The sequence below is a fragment of the Trichosurus vulpecula genome, chromosome 1 (genome assembly GCF_011100635.1).
Source record: "Trichosurus vulpecula isolate mTriVul1 chromosome 1, mTriVul1.pri, whole genome shotgun sequence".
NCBI classification, from domain to species: Eukaryota; Metazoa; Chordata; class Mammalia; order Diprotodontia; family Phalangeridae; genus Trichosurus; species Trichosurus vulpecula.
Window position 1 is genome coordinate 363,310,126 of NC_050573.1, and position 26,151 is coordinate 363,336,276.

Consider the following 26,151-nt stretch of genomic DNA (forward strand, 5'->3'; position numbering starts at 1 on the left):
AGTTGTCTTAGATCCTTGCATTTCTGAGAAGAGCTAAGTCTATCAAAGTAAGTCATTGCACAGTGTGGTTGTTACTGTGTTTAATGGTTCTGCTCCTTTCATTCAGCATCAGTTCATATAAGTCTTTCCAGGTTTTTCTGAAGTCTGCTTGCTCATCCTTTCTTATAGCACAATAGTATTCCATTGTATTTATATACCACGATTTGTTCAGCCATTCCCCAAATGATGGACATCGCCTCAACTTCCAGTTCTTGGCCACCACAAAAAGAGCTACTATCAATATTTTTGTTCATGTGGGTCCTTTTCCCATTTTTATGATCTCTTTGAGATACAAACTTAGAAGTGATATTACTGGGTCAAAGGGTATGTACAATTTTATAGCCCTTTGGGCATAATTCCAAATTGCTCCCTAGAATGGTTGGATCAGTTCACAACTCCACCAAATATGCATTAGTGTTCCAATTTTCCCACATTTTCTCCAGCATTTATCATTTTCCTATTTTGTCATGTTTGCCAATCTAGTAGGTGTGATGTGACACCTCAGAGTTATTGTGATTTGCATTTCTCTAATCAATAGTGATAGCTATTAGGTAGCTTTAATTTCTTCATCTGAAAACTGCCTATTTTGACTATTTTAAATTATTAAATTAAATCCTCCTTTGACTGTTTATCAATTGGGGAATGACTTGTAGTCTTATAAATTTGACCCAGTTCTCTACATATTTTAGAAATGAGGCCTTTATCAGAGACACTAATCGTAAAAATTCTTTCCCAGTTTTCTGCTGTTCTACTAATCTTGGTTGCATTGGCTTTGTTTGTGCAAAAACTTTTCAATTTAATGTAATCAAAATTATCCATTTTGCATTTCATAATGTTTTCTATCTCTTGTTTGGTCATAAATTCTTCCACTCTCCATAAATCTGACAGGTAAACTATTCCTTGCTCTCCCAGTTTGCTTATAGTAATGAGCTGATGGGATTATTACCTAATACTTTTCCAGTGTGTTAAAGTATGATATTTCTGTTAAAAAGTTCAGTCCTTCCTCATTTCTTACTGGCTCATCTTGGGAAAAAGTTGGTTCTGATTGTTTGGTAACTTTGGCAATTCGTCAGCAGTAGGTTATCTTTCTTGAGTTTTTTGTGAGGCAGTTTTGGTCACAAACTTCCAGTGCCTTTTTTTTTTCATTCTTTCTTTTCTTAAGAATTGTAAAATGATCTTTAGATCTTTTAATCTAACAGTTCTCAAACTTTGGGGTCTCCCAACTCCTTTATACTTTTAGTAATTAATGTGAAATATGATTCATTAGGACCCCTATTCTATTCTAATCAGTTTTAATGAGTTTGATATAATTCCAGAGTATAAGTTCACCTGCTTAATCATAGGAAGCTAACTAGAGACCAACCATCTATCCTTGTTTTTCCTTTTTATGGTGACCAAGCTCAGTGTGGTGGAGGTGACTCAAATACCTGGAAAGTCCCCCAATTTATTTTTGTACCTCTGGACCACTCTCTCTTGTCCAACATGAGCAAGTGACTATCTTATGACCACTTAGTCAGTGGAGATGTCCCATGCTTTGCCCAACCCGTGATCCCTCTGCTGATATAACATTTTTGGCTGATACATCATTTTTGGCCCTCAAAGCAAGGGCTATAAACCAGTGGGATTCTGTACTTTGTGTAGCCACTCTACAGTGTTCAATGATTAAATCTGGCATCAAGCCTTATAAAAACAAGGTTCTGAAGAAGGGGACATCTCAGATCATGAGGAAGATCTGCGGTCTACTTTATTAGAGGGGGAATACGAACCCTTTATCAAAGTACCATTGGCCCAGAACTCTGCCTCAGTGGATTTTCTTGCAGATTGGGCAATTATAACTTCCATGTTATTGATGACCCAGAGGGATAGCAATGCTTGGACCTCAACTTCTTTACTCCAAAGAGCTTTTGTTTATGTGGGTTATGTCTATTGATATTTACTTTATTGGATATTAAAGTGTCTAAATCAGTTGATCAATTAATAAGCATTTATTAAGCACCATTAAGTGCTGTGGATAAAAAAGGCAAAAAACAGTCTCTGCCCTCCAGCAGCTTATAACCTAATGGGAGAGACAATAGGCAGACAGTTACATACAAAACAAGCTATATACAGGGTAAATAGGAAATAGTTGATAAAGGGAATGCACTGGAATTAAGAATGTTTCCTATTGAAAGTGGGATTTTAGTTGAGACTTAAAGGAAGCCAGGGAGGTCAGTGGGATAGCTACATGGTGCAAGGGATAAAATGCTAGGCCTGAAGACAGGAGAACTCATCCTTCTGAGTTCAGATTTGACCTCAGACACTAGCTGTTGGACCCTGGGCAAGTCACTTAACTCTGCCTCAGTTTTCTCATCTGTAAAATGAACTAGAGAAGGAAATGGCAAACCTCTCCAGTATGTTTGCCAAGAAAACCCCAAATGGGATCATGAAAAGTCAGATATGACAGAAATGACTGAACAAATTTTCACATGTTCATTAGATTCATTAGAATCTGAACTTCTTGAAGGCAGAGACTGTTTTTATTTCTTTTCTTAGTATCTCCAGTTAACACAGTGTCTAGTACATAATAAAGAGCTTAATAAATGCTTGTTGACTTACTCTTTATTCCTATTGGTCATTTTATTGACCAAATAACTTTAAAATGCTTTGCAAAAAGCAGTGCTCTCTTCCACCCACCCAGCGCATGCCCTCTCATTTCATAATACTTCCCCTTTATATTCCATCTGATTTCTATTACTTACCATCCTGTTCTTTCATCTTGTCCTCTACTTTTTTATGCCTTTTCTTACACTATTGTTTATGCCAGGAGTGATCTCCTTAACATAACTCAAGGATCAACTCATCCAGCTACACCTCCCCTTCACCAGTGCTCCTGCCTATCTCCTCCTGCCCCAACCAAAAATGAAATGTCCCTCACATTTCTCATTGCTCTTTGCTGGGCCTCATTTTTGTACATACCTCCCTATCCTTAATATTGATTTTATATATATGTATATGTGTGTATATATATATGTGTGTATGCATATGTGTGTATATATATATGTATGTGTGTGACATACATATACATACATATATATATATATGTATGTATGTATGTATGTATATACCTTTTCTCAATTAGATTTAAGCTCTCTGAGACCAGGACCTTTCTTTTACCTCCAGAGCCTGACACAGTGCTTTATCAATGTTCACTGGATTGATTTTCACAAATGTTTTGTTCGTGGTTACAAAAACTCTGAAAATGAAATGTGTTTCACTTCCAGTAAGTTGTTTGACATACATTTTGTGCTATGTCTGTCACCCTGTCTAGATTTAACTGCACATGTCTACCCTCTAGTACACAAAAAATAAACCTTGGGAGAATATATGATTCTTGGTGGTGGCCATGTTGCTTGGTTTTGGCTATGTTGAACTTAGGTTCACTTCTTCACAATCTTAAGTTGCTGAATGCAAAAAAATACCTCTTGTTCTCTCCCTCATACGTGTTTCTACTTTCTTACTTCTTATACAAGGTGTTCCTAAAGTCTGGACACATAGGCAATTGATGGCAACGTGGAGTTATTACATGGAGTTCATGTGAATCTTGCAAAGTGCATCAACCTTTGCACCACAAATGATGGAAATTATATTGAAGATGTTATTTGTTAATATTCCAATTAAATAAAAATTTCATTCATTTCATTTCATCTTCATTTTTGCCTCTGTGTCCAGACTTTAGGAACACCCTGTAGAATGGCTTCCATTTCTACGGCGTTGTTTTCTTGAAAGTCACCATTGAGCATCAAATCTAATGGCCATTTTCTAGCACTCATCTTTATTGACCTTTGTGAAGCTTTTCACACTGAGGTCCAATCCTGCCTTTTTAAGCTCTTTGCTTTTGTCTTGAGACACTGAGCTGCTTCTATATTTCCTAAATTGTTTTTTTCCTATATTTCTCTATCTGACTTTTTTCTCCTCTTGCCTCTTAAATGTAAATTCTCTCCTTAAGGTCTGTCCTGGGAATCTCTTCATTGTCTCTTTATTGTTCTTTGTTGATCTCACTTCATGTTCTACTATTATTTTTTAATAAATATGACTCCTGAATCTGTATATGCTCCTTCTCTGCTGAGTGTCAATCTTTAAACTCTCCCAAATTCCCCAAGCATAGACAGAGGGACTTGTTTTTTTAGCTCTGTCTCTACTATTTACTACACATTTTTAGCGTTGTAATGGACCCTCCAGATTGTATTGCCTCCAGCTACTTCTGTTTTCAGAGGCAACTGGTGGCTCATTGGATAGAGCACTGGGCCTGGAGTCAGGAACACTTGAGTTCAGATATATCCTCAGATACTTCCTAGCTGTGTGACCCTGGGCAAGTCACTTAACCTATGATTGCCTGACAAAAGGATCCACTGGATAAAGAGATGGCAAACCACCTTAGTATCTTTGCCAAGAAAACCCTGCGGATGATACTGGTAAGCTATGGTCCATGGGGTCATGAAGAGTCAGACACAACTAAACAACAGCAACAACCACAACTTCTATTTTCGATGTTTCCTAGGTGGCAACTGAGGATTTGCATTGGGAAACTGAAGGGGGTGTTTCTGGACCCAATTTTTTCTTATCCATTAAAGAATAATAATGATATCTACCTCTCTGATTCTCTTTAAAATAACATCAAGTAGTTACTAATGAAATCACAATTGTGACTCTAGATGGAGAGTTAAAATGGAATATATTCCTTCACTATTAGTGTGCCATGTGACACATTTTGGTTCTCTGGCAAAAAAATCTCAGGGACAAACTCCTTAGAAACACTAAATGCTGACGGTAACTTGAGCTGACTGTTAACTGGCCAGGGACAGAACTAAAATATGAACTCTATTAATTAATTTTCTTCAAGCCAAATTTTGTCACATTTCACAAATTTGTTCATCCCTATTTCCTGCCCTCCCCCCCCAACAAGGCACACAGTTAATTTACTTACTGCTCAGTGAGAGATTCAAACTTCTTCAAAGGAATAAAATGTTGGCACTACTGAACAGTTGAGAAAACTGCCTACCTTCATATTTCCTATTGTATAGCAACAAACAACACTTATAAAAAACAGGTGATGAGATTACTTCACAGCTAGTGTAAGTAGGATTTTTAAAATACACAGTAGAGAGTAATTTGCCTATCAGTGAATCCCCTTACTTAGTGCTGGCTTGAGATGAATTAGGTTGACTAGCCAGGTGAAGGAAAAGGCTTCTTTTGGTGTCAACCCAAAATTTCCCTTACAGTTATAGGTTAATTTGTTTGATGCTCAGTGAAAGAAGAGGATATTAAAACAGTTAATTTTATATCCAGTATTTTTATGGACCTAAGTGGTTAAAACACATCACATTTTAATTTTTCTAAAGTGACCTGGTCCACAGTAATTTCTTTCTCCCTTTTCCACCTCTATCAATCTCCCCCTTCCTTTATTGTCTAATTTACTAACTCTATAACTGACTCTTCTAGTTATTTTGGTTTTTCTTTTTCCCTAAAAGTGGGGGCTTTTATTGTTTTTCTCATCTTTGTCATCAACCAGGGTGATGCTTTTTTGAGCCTCAAAATTTGGATCCTTAGTGTATGTGGAATGATAAAGTCATTGATATTTGGAGCTAGTCTAATCCTCTAACTTTGCAGATGAGGAAACTGAGGCTCAGAGCATTTACATGATTTGCTCATCTGCCCAGGATGAGAGCCAGGAAGAGAGCCCAGATCACCTTAGTTTCTAGGGATCATTGACTCTAAGCATTATGACAATGGACTATATCTGAGTCTTAGGTTCTTCCTCTGAAAAATAGAGATAATAACAATACAACTATGTACTTCCCAGGATGTCATAAGGCACATGCATTGAAATGCAAGCTGCTACTGTCATTACTCCCCATAATTGGTTTTCAAAGAGAAACTAAGAAATATTAAAGGCATCCTTTAGTTAAAACGTAACTTCATTCCTTGGTCTGTTTTGGGTGGAATGGGAGTGGGGGTGGTCTGGAGTTGTGATTTCATTAGTATGGGGAATTCCTAGTGTGGAAAGTCCCTCTACTTACAGAAATTATATAGAACTTTCTGCAATTTGTAGTCTTTGAGAATAAATATTTGTTGACTAGTTGTCTGGGATCACTGAGATGCTAAAATGACCTGCCCATTGTTATGTTGTGTCAAAGGTAGGACTTACCCCCAGGTTTTTCAGGCTCTAGGGTCAACTCTCTATCCAGAGTACCAAACTACCTCCCCATTTTCCTGTAATAATAATTCATATCTATATAATATTCAAAGCTTACAGTTCTCTCCTTTCAACCATCCCATGAGCGATGAAGGACACATATATTTATCCTCATATTTCAGATGAAGAATTTGCGGTTTAGAGAGACTGTGACTTACACCTGGTCCAAAGCCAGTTAGTATAGGAGTTAGGACTCAGACCATTTGACTTCCAGTCTAGTTCCCTTTCCAGTGTACCTTAGCACTTTTCTATTGTGGTTCTTTTGAAATTAGAGTTTGGAGGAGAGTGTCATGGTGGAAAAAGTTTGAAGGTCAGGGAGACTATAATAAATGATGATTAGGCTCACAGACTGGTTCCTTTCTACCTGTTCAGGCTCTTTACCCTTTAGTTTCCTATGATCTAATGACTGTGGCTTTCTTACTCTTCCTAAAAGGATATATCCAATCTCCAGACTCCATGCTTTTTCACTGGCTTGCCCCATGCCTCAAATGCTCTCACTCCCTTCTTACCACTGCCTCCTAACTTTCTTCAAGACTCAGTCCAAATTCTACCTTCTACATGTGGCATTCACAGTCCCCACCCACTGCTAGTGCTTTCCCTTTGAGATTATTTCTAGATTGCACAATATATACATATATACATAAATGCACACAAATAGGAAAAATAGGTTGGAGCCATTAATGGACTTAAAATGCCAGAGTTTATTTGAACCACCTCATTTATATAGAACCCCCATATTAACCTCATTGGAGCCTTCGTGTTAGCACCCCCTGTCTCCAGGTCTGGCCGTTATCACTCCCCATCTACAAGTCTCTATGGAGTCTTTCATAGCATCTCCTCTGGATTCTTTTTTTCTTTTGTTTTTTTTTTTAAATCATCATTTATTTATTTAACATTTTTCATTTTCGGCATTGATTTCCACAAGAATTTGAATTATGAATTTCCTCCCCATTACTACCCTCCCCCCACTCCAAGATGGCATACATTCTGATTGCCCCATTCCCCAGTCAGCCCTCCTTCTGTCACTCCACTCCCCCCCATCCCCTTTTCCCTTAATTTCTCATAGGGCAAGATAGATGTCTATGCCCCATCGCCTATATATCTTATTTCCTAGTTGCATGTAAAAACTTTTTTTTTGAACATCTGCCTTTAAAACTTTGAGTTCCAAATTCTCTCCCCTCTTCCCTCCCCACCCACCCTCCCTAAGAAGGAAAGCAATTCAACATAGGCCATATGTGTATCATTATGCAAAACCTTTTCACAATACTCATGTTATGAAAGACTAATTATATTTTGCTCCTTCCTACCCTATTCCCCTTTATTCAATTTTCTCCCTTGACCCTGTCCTTTTTCAAAAGTGTTTGCTTTTGATTACCTCCTCCCCCTATCTGCCCTCCCCTACATTGTCACCCCTTTTTTACCTCCTTTCTCCTTCTTTCCTGTGGGGTAAGATATCCAATTGAGTGTGTATATTATTCCTTCCTCAAGTCAAATCCCATGAGAGCAAAATTCACTCATTCCCCCTCACCTGCCCCCTCTTCCCTTCCAACAGAACTGCTTTTTCTTGCCATTTTTATTTGAGATAATTTACCCCATTCTATCTCTCCCTTTCTCCCTCTCTCAATATATTCCTCTCTCATCCCTTAAGTTGATTTTATTTTTTTAGATATCATTTCATATTCAACTCACCCTTTGCCCTCTGTCTCTCTATATATGTATATTCCCTTCAGCTACCCTAATAATAAGGTCTCATGAATTATACACATCATCTTTCCATGTAGGAATGCAAACAAACAGTTCAACTTTAGTAAGTCCCTTATGATTTCTCTTTCTTGTTTACCTTTTCATGCTTCTCTTGACTCTTGTGTTTGAAAGTCAAATTTTCTATTCAGCTCTGGTTTTTTCACTGAGAAAGCTTGAAAAGTCCTCTCTTTTATTGAAAGTCCAAATTTTGCCTTGGAGCATGATTCTCAGTTTTGCTTGGTTTTAAGACTAACTCCTTTGACCTCTAGAATATTGTATTCCACGCGCTTTGATCCCTTAACATAGAAGCTGCGAGATTTTGTGTTATCCTGATTGTGTTTCCACAGTACTCAAATTGTTTCTTTCTGGCTGCTTGCAGTATTTTCTCTTTGACCTGGAAACTCTAGAATTTGGTGACAATATTCCTAAGAGTTTTCTTTTTGGGATCTTTTTCAGGAGGTGATTGGTGGATTCTTTCAATTTCTATTTTGCCCTGTGGTTCTAGAATATCAGGGCAATTTTCCTTGATAATTTCTTGAAAGATGATATCTAGGCTCTTTCTTTAAATAATATTTTATATTTTCCCCAATCACATGTAAAAATAATTTTTAACATTCATGGTTTTTTTGTTTTGAGTTTCAAATTGGTTTAGTACATTCTTTTTTTAAAATTTAATTTATTTATTTAATATATTTTTAAATTTAATTTAATTTATTTATTTAATATATTTAGTTTTCAGCATTGAATTACAAATTTTCTCCCCATTTCTACCCTCCCCCCCACTCCAAGATGGCATATATTCTGGTTGCCCTGTTCCCCAATCAGCCCTCCCTTCTGTCACCCCACTCCCCTCCCATCCCCTTTTCCCTTCCCCTCTTGTAGGGCAAGCTAAATTTCTACTCCCCATTGCCTGTGTATCTTATTTTCTAGTTGCATGAAAAAAACTTTTTTTTTTGTTTTTGAATATCTGTTTTTAAAAACTTTGAGTTCTAAATTCTCCCCCCTTCTCTCTTTCCACCCACCCTCCCCAAGAAGTCAAGCAATTCAACATAGGCCACATGTGTATCATTATGTATAACCCTTCCACAATACTCATGTTGTGAAAGACTAACTATATTTTGCTCCTTCCCAACCCATCCCCCTTTATTGAATTTTCTCCCTTGACCCTGTCCCCTTCGGAAAGTGTTTGTTTTTGATTACCTCCACCCCCATCTGCCGTCCCTTCCATCATCCCCCCCTTTTTTATCTTCTTCCCTCTTCTTTCCTGTGGGGTAAGATACCCAATCGGGTGTGTATGGTATTCTCTCCTCAGGCCCAATCTGATGAGAGCAAGATTCACTCATTCTCCCCTTACCTGCCCTCTCCCCTCCTCCCACAGAACTGCTTCCTCTTGCCACCTTTATTCGAGATAATCCACCCCATTCTGTCTCTCCCTATCTCCCTCTCTCAATATATTCCTCTCTCATCCCTTAATTTGATTTTATTTCTTTTAGATATCTTCCCTTCATCTTCAACTCACCTTGTGTCCATCTCTCTCTCTCTCTCTCTCTCTCTCTCTCTCTCTCTATATATATATATATATATATATATATATATATACACACACACACACATAGATATATACATACATACACATTCACATATATATATATATATACACATAAACATATATACATATACACATATTCCCTTCAGCTACCCTAATACTGAGGTCTCATGAATCATACACATTATCTTTCCATGTAAGAATGTAAACAAAACAGTTCAACTTTAGTAAGTCCCTTGCAATTTCTTTTTCTTGTTCTTTTTCTCGATTACCTTTTCATTGCGTCTCTTGATTCTTGTGTTTGAAAGTCAAATTTTCTATTCAGCTCTGGTCTTTTCACTGAGAAAGCTTGAAAGTCCTCTATTTTATTAAAAATCCATATTTTGCCTTGGAGCATGATACTCAGTTTTGCTGGGTAGATGATTCTTGGTTTTAATCCTAGCTCCATTGACCTCCGGAATATCGTATTCCAAGCCCTTCGATCTCTTAATGTAGAAGCTGCCAGATCTTGGGTTATTCTGATTGGGTTTCCACAATACTCAAATTGTTTCTTTCTGACTGCTTGCAGTATTTTCTCCTTGATCTGGGAGCTCTGGAATTTGGCAACAATATTCCTAGGAGATTTCTTTTTGGGATCTATTTGAGGAGGCGATCAATGGATTCTTTCAATTTCTATTTTGCCCTGTGGCTCTAGAATATCAGGGCAGTTCTCCTTGAGAATTTCTTGAAAGATGATATCTAGGCTCTTTTTTTGATCATGGCTTTCAGGTAGTCCTATAATTTTTTTTAATATAATATATATTTTTTTGGGTCTCCTTTAACAGGTCACTGACTTGTTTTTCATGGTGTTCTTGCATCACTCTCATTTCTCTTCCCATTTTTTCCTCTACTTCTCTAACTTGTTTTTCCAAATCCTTTTTGAGCTCTTCCATGGCCTGAGACCAGTTCATGTTTTTCTTGGAGGCTTTTGATGTAGGCTATTTGACTTTGTTGACTTCTTCTGGCTGTATGTTTTGGCCTTCTTTGTCACCAAAGAAAGATTCCAAATTCTGAGTCTGAATCTGAGTCCATTTTCGCTGCCTGTTCATGTTCCCAGCCAACTTCTTGACCTTTGAGTTTTTCAGTGGGGTATGACTGCTTGTAGAGTAGAGAGTATTTTGTCCCAAGCTTGAGGGGCTGTGCTGTTGTTTTCAGAGCTATTTCTACACAGCAAGCACTGCCACACCAGCCCTTCTCCTCCCCCAAGAACTACCAACCCAGACTGTGACTCAGATCTAAGCAGGCTCAGCACTCCTGCTCTGATCAGACACTTAATTCCTCCCACCAGGTGGGCCTGGGGCCAAAAGCAACTGCAGCTGTGACTCTGTAAGCAGCCTCAGAGCTTCACTACCTGCACCTCTCTCAGGTGGTGGCTGACATCAAACTCCTTTCACTCTGTCCTCACAGTTTTTTCCCACTAACCTTTTCTGTTGTCTTTGATGTTTGTGAGTTGAGAAGTCTGTTAACTGCCACAGCTCACTGATTCAGGGCGCTAAGGCCTGTTCTGCATGTTCTGCCTGGCTCCCAGTCTGGTTGGTCTGGGTGTGACCCATGCTGGGCTCTGCTTCAGTCCCAGCACAGTGTGATAGACCTCACCCAGCAACCATCCAGGCTGTCCTGCGCTGGAGTCCTGCTTCCCTCTCCTATTTCGTGGGTTCTGCAGTTCTAGAATTTGTTCAGAGCCATTTTTTATCGGTGTTTGGAGGGTCCTGGGGGAGAGCTTAAGGCAAGTACCTGCTTTCCAGCTGCCATCTTGGCTCTGCCCCCTCCTCTGGATTCTTAAGAAAATGGAAAACAGACTTCCTCCTTCTAGAGGGAGCAAATAGCAGGAAGGAAAAGGAGGGCTATAAATGTGTATTAACAACTTTTTGTATACTAAACAGAAACTAAGATATTCTCACCAATACCAAGTTAGGACACATGACCTAAACTGTAACCTTTCTATTTCTTTTCTCTTCTGCAAGGTAAAAATACCTCAAAAATCTTTTTAAAAATTTTCAATCCTTATTTCCTTAGTTCAAAGATTGATTTACCAAGCAATCAAGGTAGTGAGTATGGCAGCTGATTTAAAAAACAAAACCAAACTTATTTCTCCCTTCTGAGTTTTAAGATGTTAAAAAAAATTCAGGTATTATTTAATTAATACTATGGGCTAAATAGTTTCAACCTACCAAGGCTATGTTGGTATAAAACTCCTGGATAAGTATATATCAATAGAGAACATCATAGCAACCTAGAACTCAAAAGTCTTTAAGAATGATGAAGTCACCTCCTATCTGCATTGAAGAATCTCTATGTGAAATGTATAAACTTAATGGGTAAGAGTATAATGAAGGGGAAAAACACTATGCTAAAATGTCAGCCGAGAATTCTGTTTTATGTAGAGCACTATTATGTGTTAAGCACATACAGTTTTTCTTTTGAATAGAAAAACAAATTCCTGAGCTGTGAGCCTTTTCCCATATTTTGATTGACTGGTAACCTCTTCTAAGCATGCAAATAGTAACCCATCCATGGTAAATCTGGTCCATTTCCTCCCATCAGTTCTCCATAGAAGATTTAACCAGTGTGGCAAAGGTCTTCTAACAGCTATTTCCCTGTCATCCCTTGCTCTCTCTATAGAACTGCCTTGCCTTTTCTGATTGTCAACCTCTTTGATGTCTTACTAGTTTGGACAGAAGTAACTCTTGATAATACACTGTCCACTGCTCATACTCTTTCCTAAGCTTTCCTTTCCAAAATGATGGTGATGATTTTTGTAATCTATTTATCTAGCACTTTATAAATTACTTTTTGACCAACTTCCCCAAGACCACTTTATTTAAAAAAAACAAACCTTTTATTTTCTTTGATGTATAAAAATTAAGAAGCATTTATTTTCTCTTCTTCCCAGGTCCACCTGCCCCATCCCTCCCCAACCCCCATTCCTCATTGGAGGAAAAGAAAAAGAAAAAAGAAAATCCTTGTAACAGATATGAATAATGAAGAGTCCCTCATTGGCCATGTCCAAAAATATGTGTCTCATTCTTCAGCCTGAATCCATCAACTCTTTTGCTGTTGAATCATGATTGGTCGCTATATTGATCAGAATCCTTGAGTCTTTCTAATATTGTTGTCCTTGTATAAATAGCTCTCTTGGTTCTGATCCCTTCACTTAGCCACCTGTTTTCCAGAGGGTAAATGATGGTGTCTTAAGAAATATATGTTAAAATTGCTGGAGTAGGAAATCAAGTATGAAACTTCTAAAGACTTTTTTTTTTCTCGGCTGCACGATATTTTTTTCCTAAGTTAAGTTTGTTGAGTTTGAATTAGCCTTTCCAGTTACATTTTGTTATCTGATGTTAAATCTTTTAACAAAGGAGTTGTCTTCCTTTTAGAATCTGGCCTATCACAGATCTGTCCTTTTCTATGAATTTTTTTATTGTCATTCTATCCATGTTAGAATGTCATTATTGTTCTTTTGTGAGAATGGAGACTAACACATGACATCTGTTAAGAAGTTGATTAAAAAGACAAGTCAAAGATTTCTAGCATGCTAAGAGATGATGTCTCTTATGATTAAAATGAAACTTCATTGCCAGTAATTTGTACAAAGGGGGGAAATGCCATAATATAACCAATGCCAGATGGCAGAATTTCTTGGATAGGAATAGTTTGGTACTTTATAATACATGAAACCAAAAAAATAAAAGCTTTAAAATAGCCCTTTAAAAATAATTTCTGACATGCTTTTTCATTGAGCCAAAATATGTGATATTCTTGTGCATGTTAGCGAATCCTTGAACACTGGAAATATAAAGAGGAAATCTAACTTTAGAGTTTAAGTGAAATCACTTTCACAAGTACTTAATGAGGATGACTCCTTCAAAAAAGAGTGTATAATTCAGTAGTAAGAGCCAGTGCTGTTTCAAACGGGCATATTTAAAAGGATAAAACAAATGAGTGGAAAGAATTTTACTTTGAAAAAATCAAGGCAGCTGGAAATATGTTACCTGTTTTTCAAAAACAAATACTAAAAAAGAGAAAATGGCAGTGTTTTGAATAAAAATGAAAAACATTTGTAAAAGTTGGGTGGTTTTTTTACATGTTTTTATCAAAATCAGCAGTTTAACTTTCAGTGTTTTGTGAGAATTATTTTTTTACATTTAAACTGGTAGTCAATTACAATTCCTCTCAGAGTTTAAAGGTACTTTTAAAAGGTCCTATTTAAAGGTACAATCTGAGGAAGCTTCTCTTATCAAACAGCCACGGACATCGATATTAATTCAGGATGTTTCCAGTTTCATAAAATATATTGGTAAGAGGCAGTTTAGCAGATCAGAGAGCCAGATTTAGAATCCAATCCATCTTCATTGTTTGTTAAATGCCTACTGTGTCTCAGGAACTTTTCCGGGATACGAAAACAAAAAATCCCTGCCTCGAAGGAGCTAACATTCTATGCAAGAAGGAAGAGGGGAGAAGATAATATACTCATAAGAAGACACAAAATATGTGAAAAAGGAAATACAAGAGGCTTCGAAATTGGGGAAGAGCATTAGCACCTGGAAGAATCAGGAATTCCCCATGTAGGAAATGATCCTGAAGCCAAGCTTTGAAGAAAACTAGGGAGTCTCAGAAGAGAGGAAGGAAGACGCTTTATTCAGCACCCACTATGCGCTAAGCACTATGCCAAGCACTTTACAAGTATAATTTCCTTTGGTCCTTGTAACAATATTGTTATTGTTATTATCATACTCATTTTACAGACAACAGTTAAGTGACTTGCCCAGCATCACATAGCGAGTAAATTTCTGAAACTGGATTTGAACTCAGGCCTGACTCCAGGCTTGGGGCTGAATCTGCTACACCACCGAACTGCCTTAGGGGAGATGAAGAGGTGAAGGATTGACAGACAAGAGATGGATGTTGTATGTGAAGAACAGCAAAAGGCCATTTTGGCTAGACAGTAGCATATATGAAGGGGAATAATGTGTGATAATAGGAGAAAGGTGGGTTAGAGCCAGACAATGAAAAAGAGAACTAAGTTCAAGTTCATCCCTGACACATTCTGTATATGACTCTAGGCAAGCCATTTAACTGCCGATTGCCAGAAGATCAGTTATAGATGAACTGCTGATTTGCCAATTGGTGAAGGAAGTTTCTACACCAGGAGGTTACTCATTTTGATTAATCTATCACAGATCTGAGGCCTAGGGCTAGGGATAGAGATTTGGTTTGCTACTCTTCTTGTTCTATATGAATATATTTTGGGGCAAAACAAAACAAAAAAAAACCACAGCAAAACAAAACACTCCTTAATTCAATCCTGTAATAATTATTTCCTTACCATAAACATGAAATTAGTTCTCACAGGTGAATTTTCTCTACTGATACTAGGAAATCCTCAGTTTTAACACTTTAGCACAATGAAGTGGATAGAATGTATATAGATGCATAACAAATGTTTGTTGAATTGAAGGTTGCCTTCAAATGGCACATTTTTTAAAACAAATTTCAGAACTAGAAATAGGAATAACATACTGAAGTTACTAGAGAATTATGGAATATATGATGGGAAAGAGAATAGGCTTTGGACACAAGATAAAGGGAGGTTCATAGTATAAAAAAATCATTAAATTTTTTACCTAAAATGTAATTGTCTATTTTCCTAACCATGGTAAGCATTTGATAAATCTTTGTAAAGTTCAACTGGGAAAGCGAATGAAAGTTATGATTTTCAAACCATCAAAAAAGTATTACTATGCTTGACCCTTGATTGCCAGAGCATTTAATTAGTCATACTACCCTACCTCCTTTCTTGAGGTAGATACAGCATTCAGATTAAAATAAATATTCTTATATTATGTTTGCTTTCAGCTGATAGAGGAAAAAGTCCCTTTTGCTTGTATTTTTCCAGGGACTTACATGTTGTTTGCTGGCAGTTTTGTATGGATTCTCATAAAAGTAAATGGGGACTCTCAGTAGTACCAGTTAGAACTGGAGGCCCAGACTGAGCACACAAAGAAAACATGGGGACAGATTTGTTAAAATGTTCTCTTTTGATTTCTTCAGGAGGAATAAATGAATGATGTAAGTACTTATGGCGAATAACCCATCTATTAGAACACTGAATTTGCTTTTTTGAAAAACAGTTCCCTAATGGTTGTTCAGTTAGAGGTGATCATACCTTCATGTTCTGCTGACATTTCCACAACTCTGACTTGTTCTTGTCAGGGAAGTGAGAGGAATGAGGGCACTGGGGAAAACAGTAGAAAAACAAAGACGTTAATTAATAAAGAATTATGAGCCATCCCATGAATACAGCAGTTAGATGGCATAGTGTAGAGAGGGCTAGTCTTTGAGTCAAGAATATTTGAGTTCAAATTCTGTTACAGATACTTACTAGCTGGGTGGTCTTGGGCAAGTCACTTAACTTCTGACAGCCTCAGTTTTCCATTCTAAAAAATAGGGATGATAATAGAAATTCCAACCTTCCAGGGTTGTTGTGAGGATTAAATGGGATAACACATGTAAAGCCTTTGTAAGCCTTAAAGCAATACATGAATGCTAATTATTATTATTATTATTAGTTTACCATATATAGTAGTTTACCATATAAAGCCAATTCAGAGAGAAATTCTGACCTAGCCCCAAAGCACATATCATAAGCAGTCACTCCAAATTGGATGTATTTCCTAAAAGCGCTTATAACAAGTTAGAAAGGAACAGAGCAAACCTTGGCTTTCTTTTGAGTGCCACCTGTTGAACACCCTGCCCCATATTTTCATATGATGGACCTGTTGCACGTGCATTTCATTGGTAAAGCATTCTCATTTAGTGGAGGTGGTGCTGGCAAAGACTCACTTGTCCTGAATTTGAGGTAGGTTGTGAGTGGTGGAAGTTAGGGAAGAAGTCATAAGCCTAGGGACCTGAAGTGACCTATTGTTGGTAAATCTAACAGAGACAGCCAGCCAGCTACATTTTTCTCTCTCAGTCTAGCCAGCAGTTTAACAGCAGTTAAGGTACTTTCTAGATTCCCGTCACAGGGTCATTTTTGGCTTATCCAGAGCTTTTTGATTCATTGATATTTGATGATGAATGAGTCCTATTCATCTGCAAAGGTCATGGTGTCTTATGAGCCTCTTTTATGCTTTGTTTGTAGGAATTAGGCATTCCCACTACTTACTCTTAACCAAGATCATAACTACAGGGTGTCCCTAAAGTCTGGACACATAGGCAAAAATGCGTATTTTGAAATATTTGGAATATTAACAGACCTTAGCCCTTTGACTTCTTTTTCTGGGGTATTCTAAAGGAGAAAGTGTACTCAATGAAAATCACAGATGCAACACATTTGATGGAATGCATAAAGACTGAATGTGTTAAAATTGACAGCAATGTGGAGTTATTACATCGAGTTCACATGAATCTTGCAAAGTGCATCAACCTTTGCATCACAAATGACAGAAATCATATTGAAGGTGCTATATGTTAATATTCCAATTAAATAAAATGTTGTTGAAAATTTCATTCATTTTATTTCTTGAAAATATGCATTTTTGCTTATGTGAACAGACTTTAGGAACACCCTGTATTTAGGAAGCATATACTGAATGTTCAAGACTTTTTTTTTGGTGTTAATATGAAAGATCAGATGGATGGTTTCTACCTTTGTAACAACAATGTTACCAGCAGCTGCCGTGGAGGTGTAAGACCAACAACATCAGCACACAGGAGAGCTGCTAGCACAGGTTCTTTGTTTTTTTTTGGAAGGGGGAAGGCAGGGCAATTGGGGTTTAAGTGACTTGCCCAAGGTCACACAGCTTGTAAGTGTGTCAAGTGCCTGAGGCCAGATTTGAACTCAGGTCCTCCTGACTCCAGGGCCAGTGCTCTACTCACTGTGCCACCTAGCTGCCCCTAGCACAGGTTCTTTAATCTGCTTTTCTAAGGAAAGTAACTTTAAGGGCTGTACAATCTCACTTTAATCAAACATACATATATCATTCACTTAGTTCAAGGGGAAAAACCAGCACCCTGACCTTCAGAGCAAATATAAACAGAAATTACAAACAGAGAAAATATAAACAGAGCAAATAACACAAATCAACAGACAGGCTTCGTCTGATCAAGACATCATATACGTAGTTACCAAAAAGAGAAGCACCAACATCTGGATTTTCAAAGCCAGGGGACTCTTAACAATGGCTACCCAGAGTCTCATCTGGTCAAATCACACAACACTCTTCCAGTTAGTGAGAACCCCCAAACAAAATGCCATCCTCAGATCTTATATATCCTTCTCAGGGTCATAGGGCATCACAACCATGAGACTCAAACCTATGTGAACTAGGCTTTCTTGTTGCTTTAGCAAGTCAAAGACTCTTAATTCAATCAAAGAAACAAAAGACAACAAAAAGTCCACTTTGCTTGCCATTACATTTGAAAGGCAAGACTCATCAAAGGTACTTGATTACCTTGGCATTCTAAAAGAGAAAACAAAAAAGTCCCACCCTAATTACCATAACAACTTTCAAGGAGTTTACAATCCAGTTGCAAAGTCAAGTTTTCCCATTAACCCTCTATTCTATATTACAAAGCAATTCTAGCCACAAAGGAAAAAATATTTTTACATAATTCTGAATCACCTGACCCTTTAAATGCTAAAGGAATCATAGATAGGGAAAACTTTGTAGGGAGGGGATTTTTGAGCTGTTATTGACAGTGATGGATATGAACCTTGGATCTTTTTGTGACTTTGATTTCTGACTCTCAGTTTTTTTCGTCATTTGTAAAATGAGGGGATGAAGGTAAAGATGCCTTCTGATAGATTGGAAAGAGAAATAGGCTTTGAGTCAGGGGGCCTGGGTTAGAATTCTACTAGCTATGTGTCTCTGAATAAGTCTCCTGGTACCTGGCTCACTGGGAAGCCAGGTTAACTTCAGTTTCCTCAACTATAAAATGGGGATATTAACAGCACCAAACTTTCAGGGTTATTGTGACCATCAGAGAAGGTAATATTTGTAAAATGTTTAGCCCTGTGCCTGGCACATAGTAGTCACTTAATACATGTTTATTGATTGATTAATCGATCGAGCAATTAAACTGACTAGAAGTTGAGCTAAAAACTAGTAGGGTCAGTCCCCTTCTAAACCCCTCATACTCTGAGGTCAGGACTGGTTCCAGGGAACAGGCCATGGCTAAACCAGTAGGTGAGGGCTCAGTTAATACATGGGGCAGGGTTAGAGGATACAGGCAGAAAACTTGAGCACACTAGTACACCCACTGGAATAATTCCTTTCTCTAAGCCTTTTGCTGTGATATTTCCCAACTATCCCCACTATTCCTTTCAAAGCTCACCTGCTCTCTTGAGGCATCCCTTGACTATAGCAAGTCACACTGATCTCCCCCATGTCTAGACCCCAGTTTACCTCCCCCTTCTACCCCTCCTCCTCCCATGTCTGACATCCAGATTCTGGGTTCCTTGGTGTCACCCTGAATGCTGGGGGTTTAGAATTTGGCCTGTCTGATAGCTACATCTGCTAGGATACTCTCCTTTTGACTTCCCAAATGCTGATATTGCTCAGTGGGATGGTGCCAGATGCCACATGTATAGAGTCTTGGGCCTCCAAGCTACAGTGGAAGAACTCAGCCTCCACTGTTTCCCAAATTGAAATGCAAGTTGCCTTCTTCAGGGCCTTCCAAATAGCCATGTTTCCACTGGCCATTCAAAATAATCCACAGTCTATTCTTTCTTGATTTCTATTTCATTCATCCACTCAAACTCACCAGTTACTCCAGGTCACACACACACACACACACACACACACACACACACACACACACAGAGAATCCTGCTACATTATCTCTCTGTCATCCCTGGTTCTACTGATAACCCTGTATTTTGTCACAAAAACACCCAGGAGCAAGATAACACCAAAAAGATAAAGAACATGGCTTAATGCTTGTATTGCCAGCGGGACAGGAGCAGTAATTAGCAAATGAGGACGGCTGAACAAACACAATGTCTTCAATTCACACAGCTGTCTACCTCCCCCTGGGGTTCTCAAATCCAACACTGTTGTACATATGGTTAATACCATATAACCTAACACTTAATTATATTCACATCCACATCTGTTATCACATCCCATTTCAAGCACACATATACTGAACTTGAACATCCTTCATCCTGTACTCACTATTCCATTTTTATCTGGATAACTAGTTTTCAGTCTTCTGTTTGGCTTCTGGTGGTCCCATGAGATGCAGGCTGTTAATTGGGGACTTCCTCTACTGTCTGACATGTTTGTTAGATGGTTTGCCTATTGCCTTTTCACACAATTTCTTGTTGTTTAGTTGTTTTTCAGTCATATCCAACTCTCCATGATCCCATTTGGGGTTTTCTTGACAAAGATACTGAATGGTTTACCATTTCCTTCTCCAGCTCATTTTTACAGATAGGAAACTGAGGCAAATAGAGTTAAGTGACTTGCCCAGGGTCACTCAGCTAGTATTGTCTGAGGGCAGATTTGAATTCAGGAAGATGCTTCTTCCTGACTCCAGGCCTGGCGGTCTGTGCATGATGGCATCACTTAACCACCTTTTTGCGTGAGAGGCTCTTCCTATTCCATTCGCTAATTCTGCCCTGCAGATTTCCTGTTTTGTCATTCCTCCAAAAGGTTTTTCACATGAATATTTTCATTGGACAATGAGCTCAACCTTTCACCTTTTATTGAGATTCGTCTCTAAACTGCGTAGCTTAAATTTTCTGTAGTTTTAATTATGTATTTCTTTATACTGTTTTGCAATTGTGTAGTAGAAGTCTTATCTTAGGTCCTAAGACCCTAGAAGGCAGGGATCAGGTTTGTCTTATACTTCTCTTGTGTGCCTGATAGTGCTTACTTAGTACAGTAATAGGGAGTAAAAACTTCTGTTGATTAAATGATTAATGTGGGGCATGATGGAGGGAGTCATCAAAACAGAGACTGAGAAAATAGTGGTCTAATGAAAATGTTGGGTGAATTGAGAAGAGGTGCTCAGTTGAGGGAAAAAATGAAATTTCTGATTTTGATTTAAATATTTGGAAAGGGAATGTGTGTGTGTGTGTGTGTGTGTGTGTGTGTGTCTATGTCAGAAACAAAGGTCAAAGTTACAGATGCATATCTGAGAGTTATTAATACAACTGGTAGTTGGTAGATGGTAGTTGAAAGCTTGAGAGTGGATGATCCATTGAATAATGTTTTACCTTTTTATCCCATCCTAAATTATGAAATTCCCTGTACTCAAACTGAATTTCTCCATGTTGTTAGAAGGCTAAATATATATCCTCTCTCAGTTCTAATTACTTTTTCACTAGAAATTCTTTTTTTTAAAATTAAGTTAATTTTTTTTATTTTTAGTTTACAACACTAGGTTCTACATAATTTTGAGTTCCAGATTTTCTTCCCTCCCTCCCCCCCTCCCTCCCCAAGATGGCATGGAATCCCATATTACTTCCATGTATAACTTTGCATTGAATTAATTTACACACTAGTCAAGTTATGGAGAAGAATTATAACCAATGGAATGAATCAAGAGAAAGAAGAAACAGGACCAAAAAACCCCCAAAAAACAAACAAAAAAAAACCCAACCCAAAAACAAAAACAAAAGAGAGAAAAAGAAAAAAAAGGGGGAAAAAGGCTAGCATGAAGTGTGCCTCAATCTGTATTCATACTTCATGGTTCTTTCTCTGGATGTAGATAGCATTCTCCATCGTGAGTCCTTTGTTGTCTTTGTACCTTGTGTTGCTGAGATGAGCAAAGTCCATCAGGGTTAGTCCTCACAGAATCCATGTATCTGTGGTTGTGTATGATGTTCTCCTGGCTCTGCTCCGCTCACTTAGCATTATGTCGTGTAGGTTTTTCCAGGTTGTTACAAAGTCTGTATCATCCCCATTTCTTATAGCACAATAGTATTCCATTACCTTCATATACCACAGCTTGTTCAGCCATTCCCCAATTGATGGGCATCCCTTTGATTTCCAATTCTTAGCTACCACAAAAAGAGCTGCTGTAAATATTTTTGTACATATGAGTCCTTTTCCCACTTGTGTGATCTCTTTGGGATACAATCTTTCACTAGAAATTTTTAATTCTCAGATCATCAGTGTGCCATAATTATCCATCTGGGCAGCAATATTGATATTATTTGTTATTGTGTTTATTTCAGAAAAGCTGTACAATTCCAGTGGACGAGAGTTAAGACGGGCTCTTTTTTCCTTGAAGCAGATATTTCAGGTAAGAAAGATTTGACTTAATTAATTTTCTATTGGAGAATGCTAAATTGTGTTAGCTGCATTGCCTGAAGACCCTAATGCAGATAAATTTGTACTGCATTGTAGGGAAAATTAGGAAAGTTACTTGTAATTTAGTAAAGAAATGCCTATTCAAGACTCAGAAAGTCAATATTGAACTTTTACCCTCTGTTGTTATAGAGACAAAGTTTATGTTCCTTATTCTCCTGTGCTTAGAACAAATAATTATGGCAGGAGGTCAGGTTCACTTAAAAAGACCCAATCTCATACCAGTATGTGTCCTCCCCCTTTATTTGGGGATCTAGTTTTTCTGAGGACATCCAATAGATGATTTGGAAAAGCATGAAGAATTTTCTAGAAGGATGTACCACCCTACTATTTAATCAGGTCCATTTATTGTTGACCCCCATATTCTACTGCTCCAAAACTTTCAGTGGCTCCATGTTGCCTAAAAAGTTCAAATTCCTTGATTTGTCATTCAAGTCCATCTATAGTGTTGGCACCAACTCACATTTCAGCTTTATTTCATATTACCTTTCTATGTATGCTCTATTCTCCAGCCAAAAAGTTCCTTGTAAAAATCCTATCTGTTCTTCAAGGCCCAACATAAATTCCATGTCATCCTTCATGAAACTTTTCCACCACAATACCAGTTGGATATGTTTCCTCTTTTGAACTCCCATAGCTTTTTTTTACTTCACCATTCGAATGTGAACTCAGGGATGATCTTACATTTCAGTTTGTAATCATTAATGCTTAGCAGAGTACTTTGAACATAATAAGCATTCAATAAATGCTTTTCCTCCATTCATTCATTCATCCATCCATTCATCCATTTATCCATACTTACTGCTCTTCTCTTGTTATGTTTTGTGCTATAATTTTTCTTTGTAATTTTATTATTCTATAATAATCTTATCCTGGTAGGTATTTCAATAAGCTAATTATGGACAGGGGCCATGTCTTACTTATCTTTTTATCCCAGCAGTGCCCACAGCATGGTGCCCTTCTCATAATATTAGTGAACCTGTGATCTCAGCAATGTGGGCACTTCCTCTGATAGTGCAGATTGTAGCCTATTCATACCTTTTCAACTTATGTGACTTTTGCCCAAATTTCCTCTTAAATATTCCTCATTCTGGAAGCCTCCTCTAAACCATGATTTCGTATGGATACCAATGGAGCATTGAGGTTATTAACCAGTAGTTTTCTCTTACATTTGCTACCTGACCAGACTACTTCCTTTTCAAGTCTGCTGTGTCTTTGATAACATCTTTTATAGCCCTTCTCCTGCTCAATTCTTCATTATTAATATGTTGCAGCATACTCATGCCTATCATTGATCTCCTCATCGTCCTTCAGATGATCTGTAATTTTAATTCTTTGGAGTTGAGCTATTCCACAGCTCAAAGCTGTATGAGATGAATGGAAGAATATTGATGTTCGAGATGGGCCTTTATTTCAGGAAGTCTGGTGTCAATAAAAGTCACTCTGTAGTTTCTTCAAAGCAATTCAACCTGTTCTCTTCCTCCTGGTTACTTCTAGGCCCAGTTCATTGTCCAGACACAGTGCCTGTATAAGTGTTTCTGAATGGACTCGCTTTTATGATCCTATTCAGCTGTTATTTTTATCTAGATAATAGACATTATTCATCCAGTTGATATTTTCCACGTGGACAATTAGACTAAACTCTTGAATGATTGTGCAGCTCCTTGGGGATTCTTTGCAATGATCTGGGGCTGGATGCCCTACACATTTTTTTCATATTACTTGTGATTTCATTGGTGTAGGGAATTCTAGGCAAGGAAACACCCTCCACCAATGCAGATTTACAACTGTTTTGCAACTTATAATCTTAGAAAGCTTACTGGAGCACTAAGAGGTTAAATGACTTACATAGAGTTTTAGAGAGTTTAGAGACAGAGTTTTAGAGATTTGAACTCAGGTCTTCCTAACTCTGAGGCCAGCTTTCTATCTAATATGCCATGCTATTTCTATAGTTATTAATTTGGTTTAAATGTTTTATATTTCATTTGCAATCTTAAGCAACTTTAATAACATTATTTCATCCTTCCAATATCCTTGAAAAATTCCCGATGGGCAAATATTGTCATCCTTACAGAAAAGTTAGGTTAACAACTGATATTCATTGAGTAAAAGACAGACCTCCTGAAGTCAAGGTTTCTAATTTCTAAGACAGGACCACTGCAGATTTTCTAACCAAAATAATTTATTGACAGAAATGAGACACTATAAAATACATATTTACCAGCGTAGCATAGGCTTGCTTTTTCTTCTCACAGATATTCCTCTGCCAGTTGGTAAAAATTGTGTACAGTATTAATCTTGATGATTAGCTGGAGATATTACATGAGAGTACCAGTCATTACTTTTGCACAATGAAGCCATGTGTGATTTGACATTTTAGTTAAGGCAATAAACATTTGTTATATGCTTGGAAAAACTTTCTGACTAGACATGAGCTCATCTAAATGTTCATTTTTAACATATGGTGGTGGAAAGGGATATGGATAGAGAGAAAATTATTTTTTTATTTCCTTTTTACTTATGGGTGTAAAGTAATTTTCCAAAAATTCATGATATCTCTTCCCATTTTCTCTTTCTCCCAAAGCCATGATTATCTCAAATGACTGAATTAAGCACAGATGTCTTTCGTTACTGTTAGGGCACTGCACATAACATTTTTTCCCCACCTGAATAACATATTAGAGCTTTCCCTATGGTTTCTTGGTTCAAGAGGTGACGTCGTTAGTGCCTACCCAAATTTAGCCCTACTCCTTCATCCATGTAATTTCAAAAATATTATAGACTTCAAATAAAGGCTTAGTTCCATGTAGGGCCAGGAGAATTAGGGCAGTTATTTCAAATTATTTTTCCCTTTTGGAGATAAACCATAGTTACTGACTATTCCTTTAACACCAACCTTCCATTATCCCATTAGGAGTTCTAGTCTTTACATCACTGAGGTTTTTTATTTTTGCCTTCTTCTTATAATTTTGGCCAAATGCCTCAACTTTATCCTGGACATATTTGAATCTAAGACATGGCCTTATACAGGAAATGTACATAAACATCGAGAGAGAATCCTAGACTATAAATTTAGAGTGGAAGGGAACTTTGAAATTATCTAGTCCAACTTCCTCATTTTATTTATCATTAATATAGTGATCATCATCATTAAAATACTGTTTCCCCGTCTTGCCCAGGGTAGAAGTTCAAGGCTACTCACAGCCCTGATCGGTCCTCTGATACGTAAGGGAGCTTTGACCTACTTCATTTGCAACTTGGCCTGTTTCACCCCTTCTTAGGCCATTTGGCGCAGAAGGCCCATCATGCTGATGACAGAATAGTGCCCCTTCTGTGGAGCCCACTATAGCTCAGAATTCCCATGTGGAAGGGACTCTTTCAGCCTCAGCCTCCTTAAGTAATTGGGATTACAGGTGTGCACCACCTGTAATACAGCTGTGGGGGGGGAACTGAGACACCCCCCATGTAGTGTTATTTCCAAGGTGACACAGTGGCAAAGCACATATTTGAAACTAGGTCCTCTGCTGCAAATGTGTAACTTTTATTAAATCACTTGCCTTCTTAATGAGGGTGGAGGAGAGGGAGGGTGGGAGAGAATTTGGAACTTGGAAGTGTAAGAAAAAATGAAGGTTAAATTGTTTTTATATGTAATTGGAAAAAATAAAATACTAAAATTAGAAAAAAGGACATAGGGTCTCTGACTCCAAATTGAGCACTCTTTTTATTATATGACACTAAAATCCTTTCTCTTATAGCTGGCTATTTATCAGTTAACCAACAGCCAAGCCTACCTTTATATGCACTTGGAATAAGCATCTATTCAGAAACATCTAACACATCATCCCATAGCAACAGCAGTGCCCATCCTCATAATTATTCTTTGGGGCGATGCATTGTTTCTAGAAGCCTTTTGTTAAACTGTGCACAAATTTCCACAGATGGAAGAGGGGCGAACTCCAGTTAACATGGGTTAACATGAGATTAACTAACTTTTGCTCTAAAAATTAGAAAGACCTTGGGTAAATAGAATAAAGGATCTGATTTGTTGGAAAGGAAGAAAAGGATTCCCAAAAGATCCATTGATTCTACCTAGGGAGGACAGAATCCAGTGAGGTGATCCAGTAGACACTTTGTGTTTAGGCAACAGGAGAACCCCATTGTCTCCAAGTCAACTTAACATCGTCACCTGAAATTTCCTCACGTGTAAAATGAAGAGATTGGGCAAGATGATC

General features: G+C 37.7%; 1 protein-coding gene across 3 annotated transcripts in view; it reads left to right on the plus strand.

The window, feature by feature from the left end:
• The window catches only part of FHOD3 (formin homology 2 domain containing 3), a 726,388-nt gene that overhangs the window by 346,414 nt on the left and 353,823 nt on the right, over positions 1-26,151 (plus strand). For all 3 annotated transcript variants that reach the window (XM_036756241.1, XM_036756258.1, XM_036756249.1), the window contains exon 4: positions 21,787-21,854. In XM_036756241.1, coding sequence (XP_036612136.1) covers positions 21,787-21,854 — 68 coding nt within the window. The remainder of the gene's footprint in view (positions 1-21,786; positions 21,855-26,151) is intronic.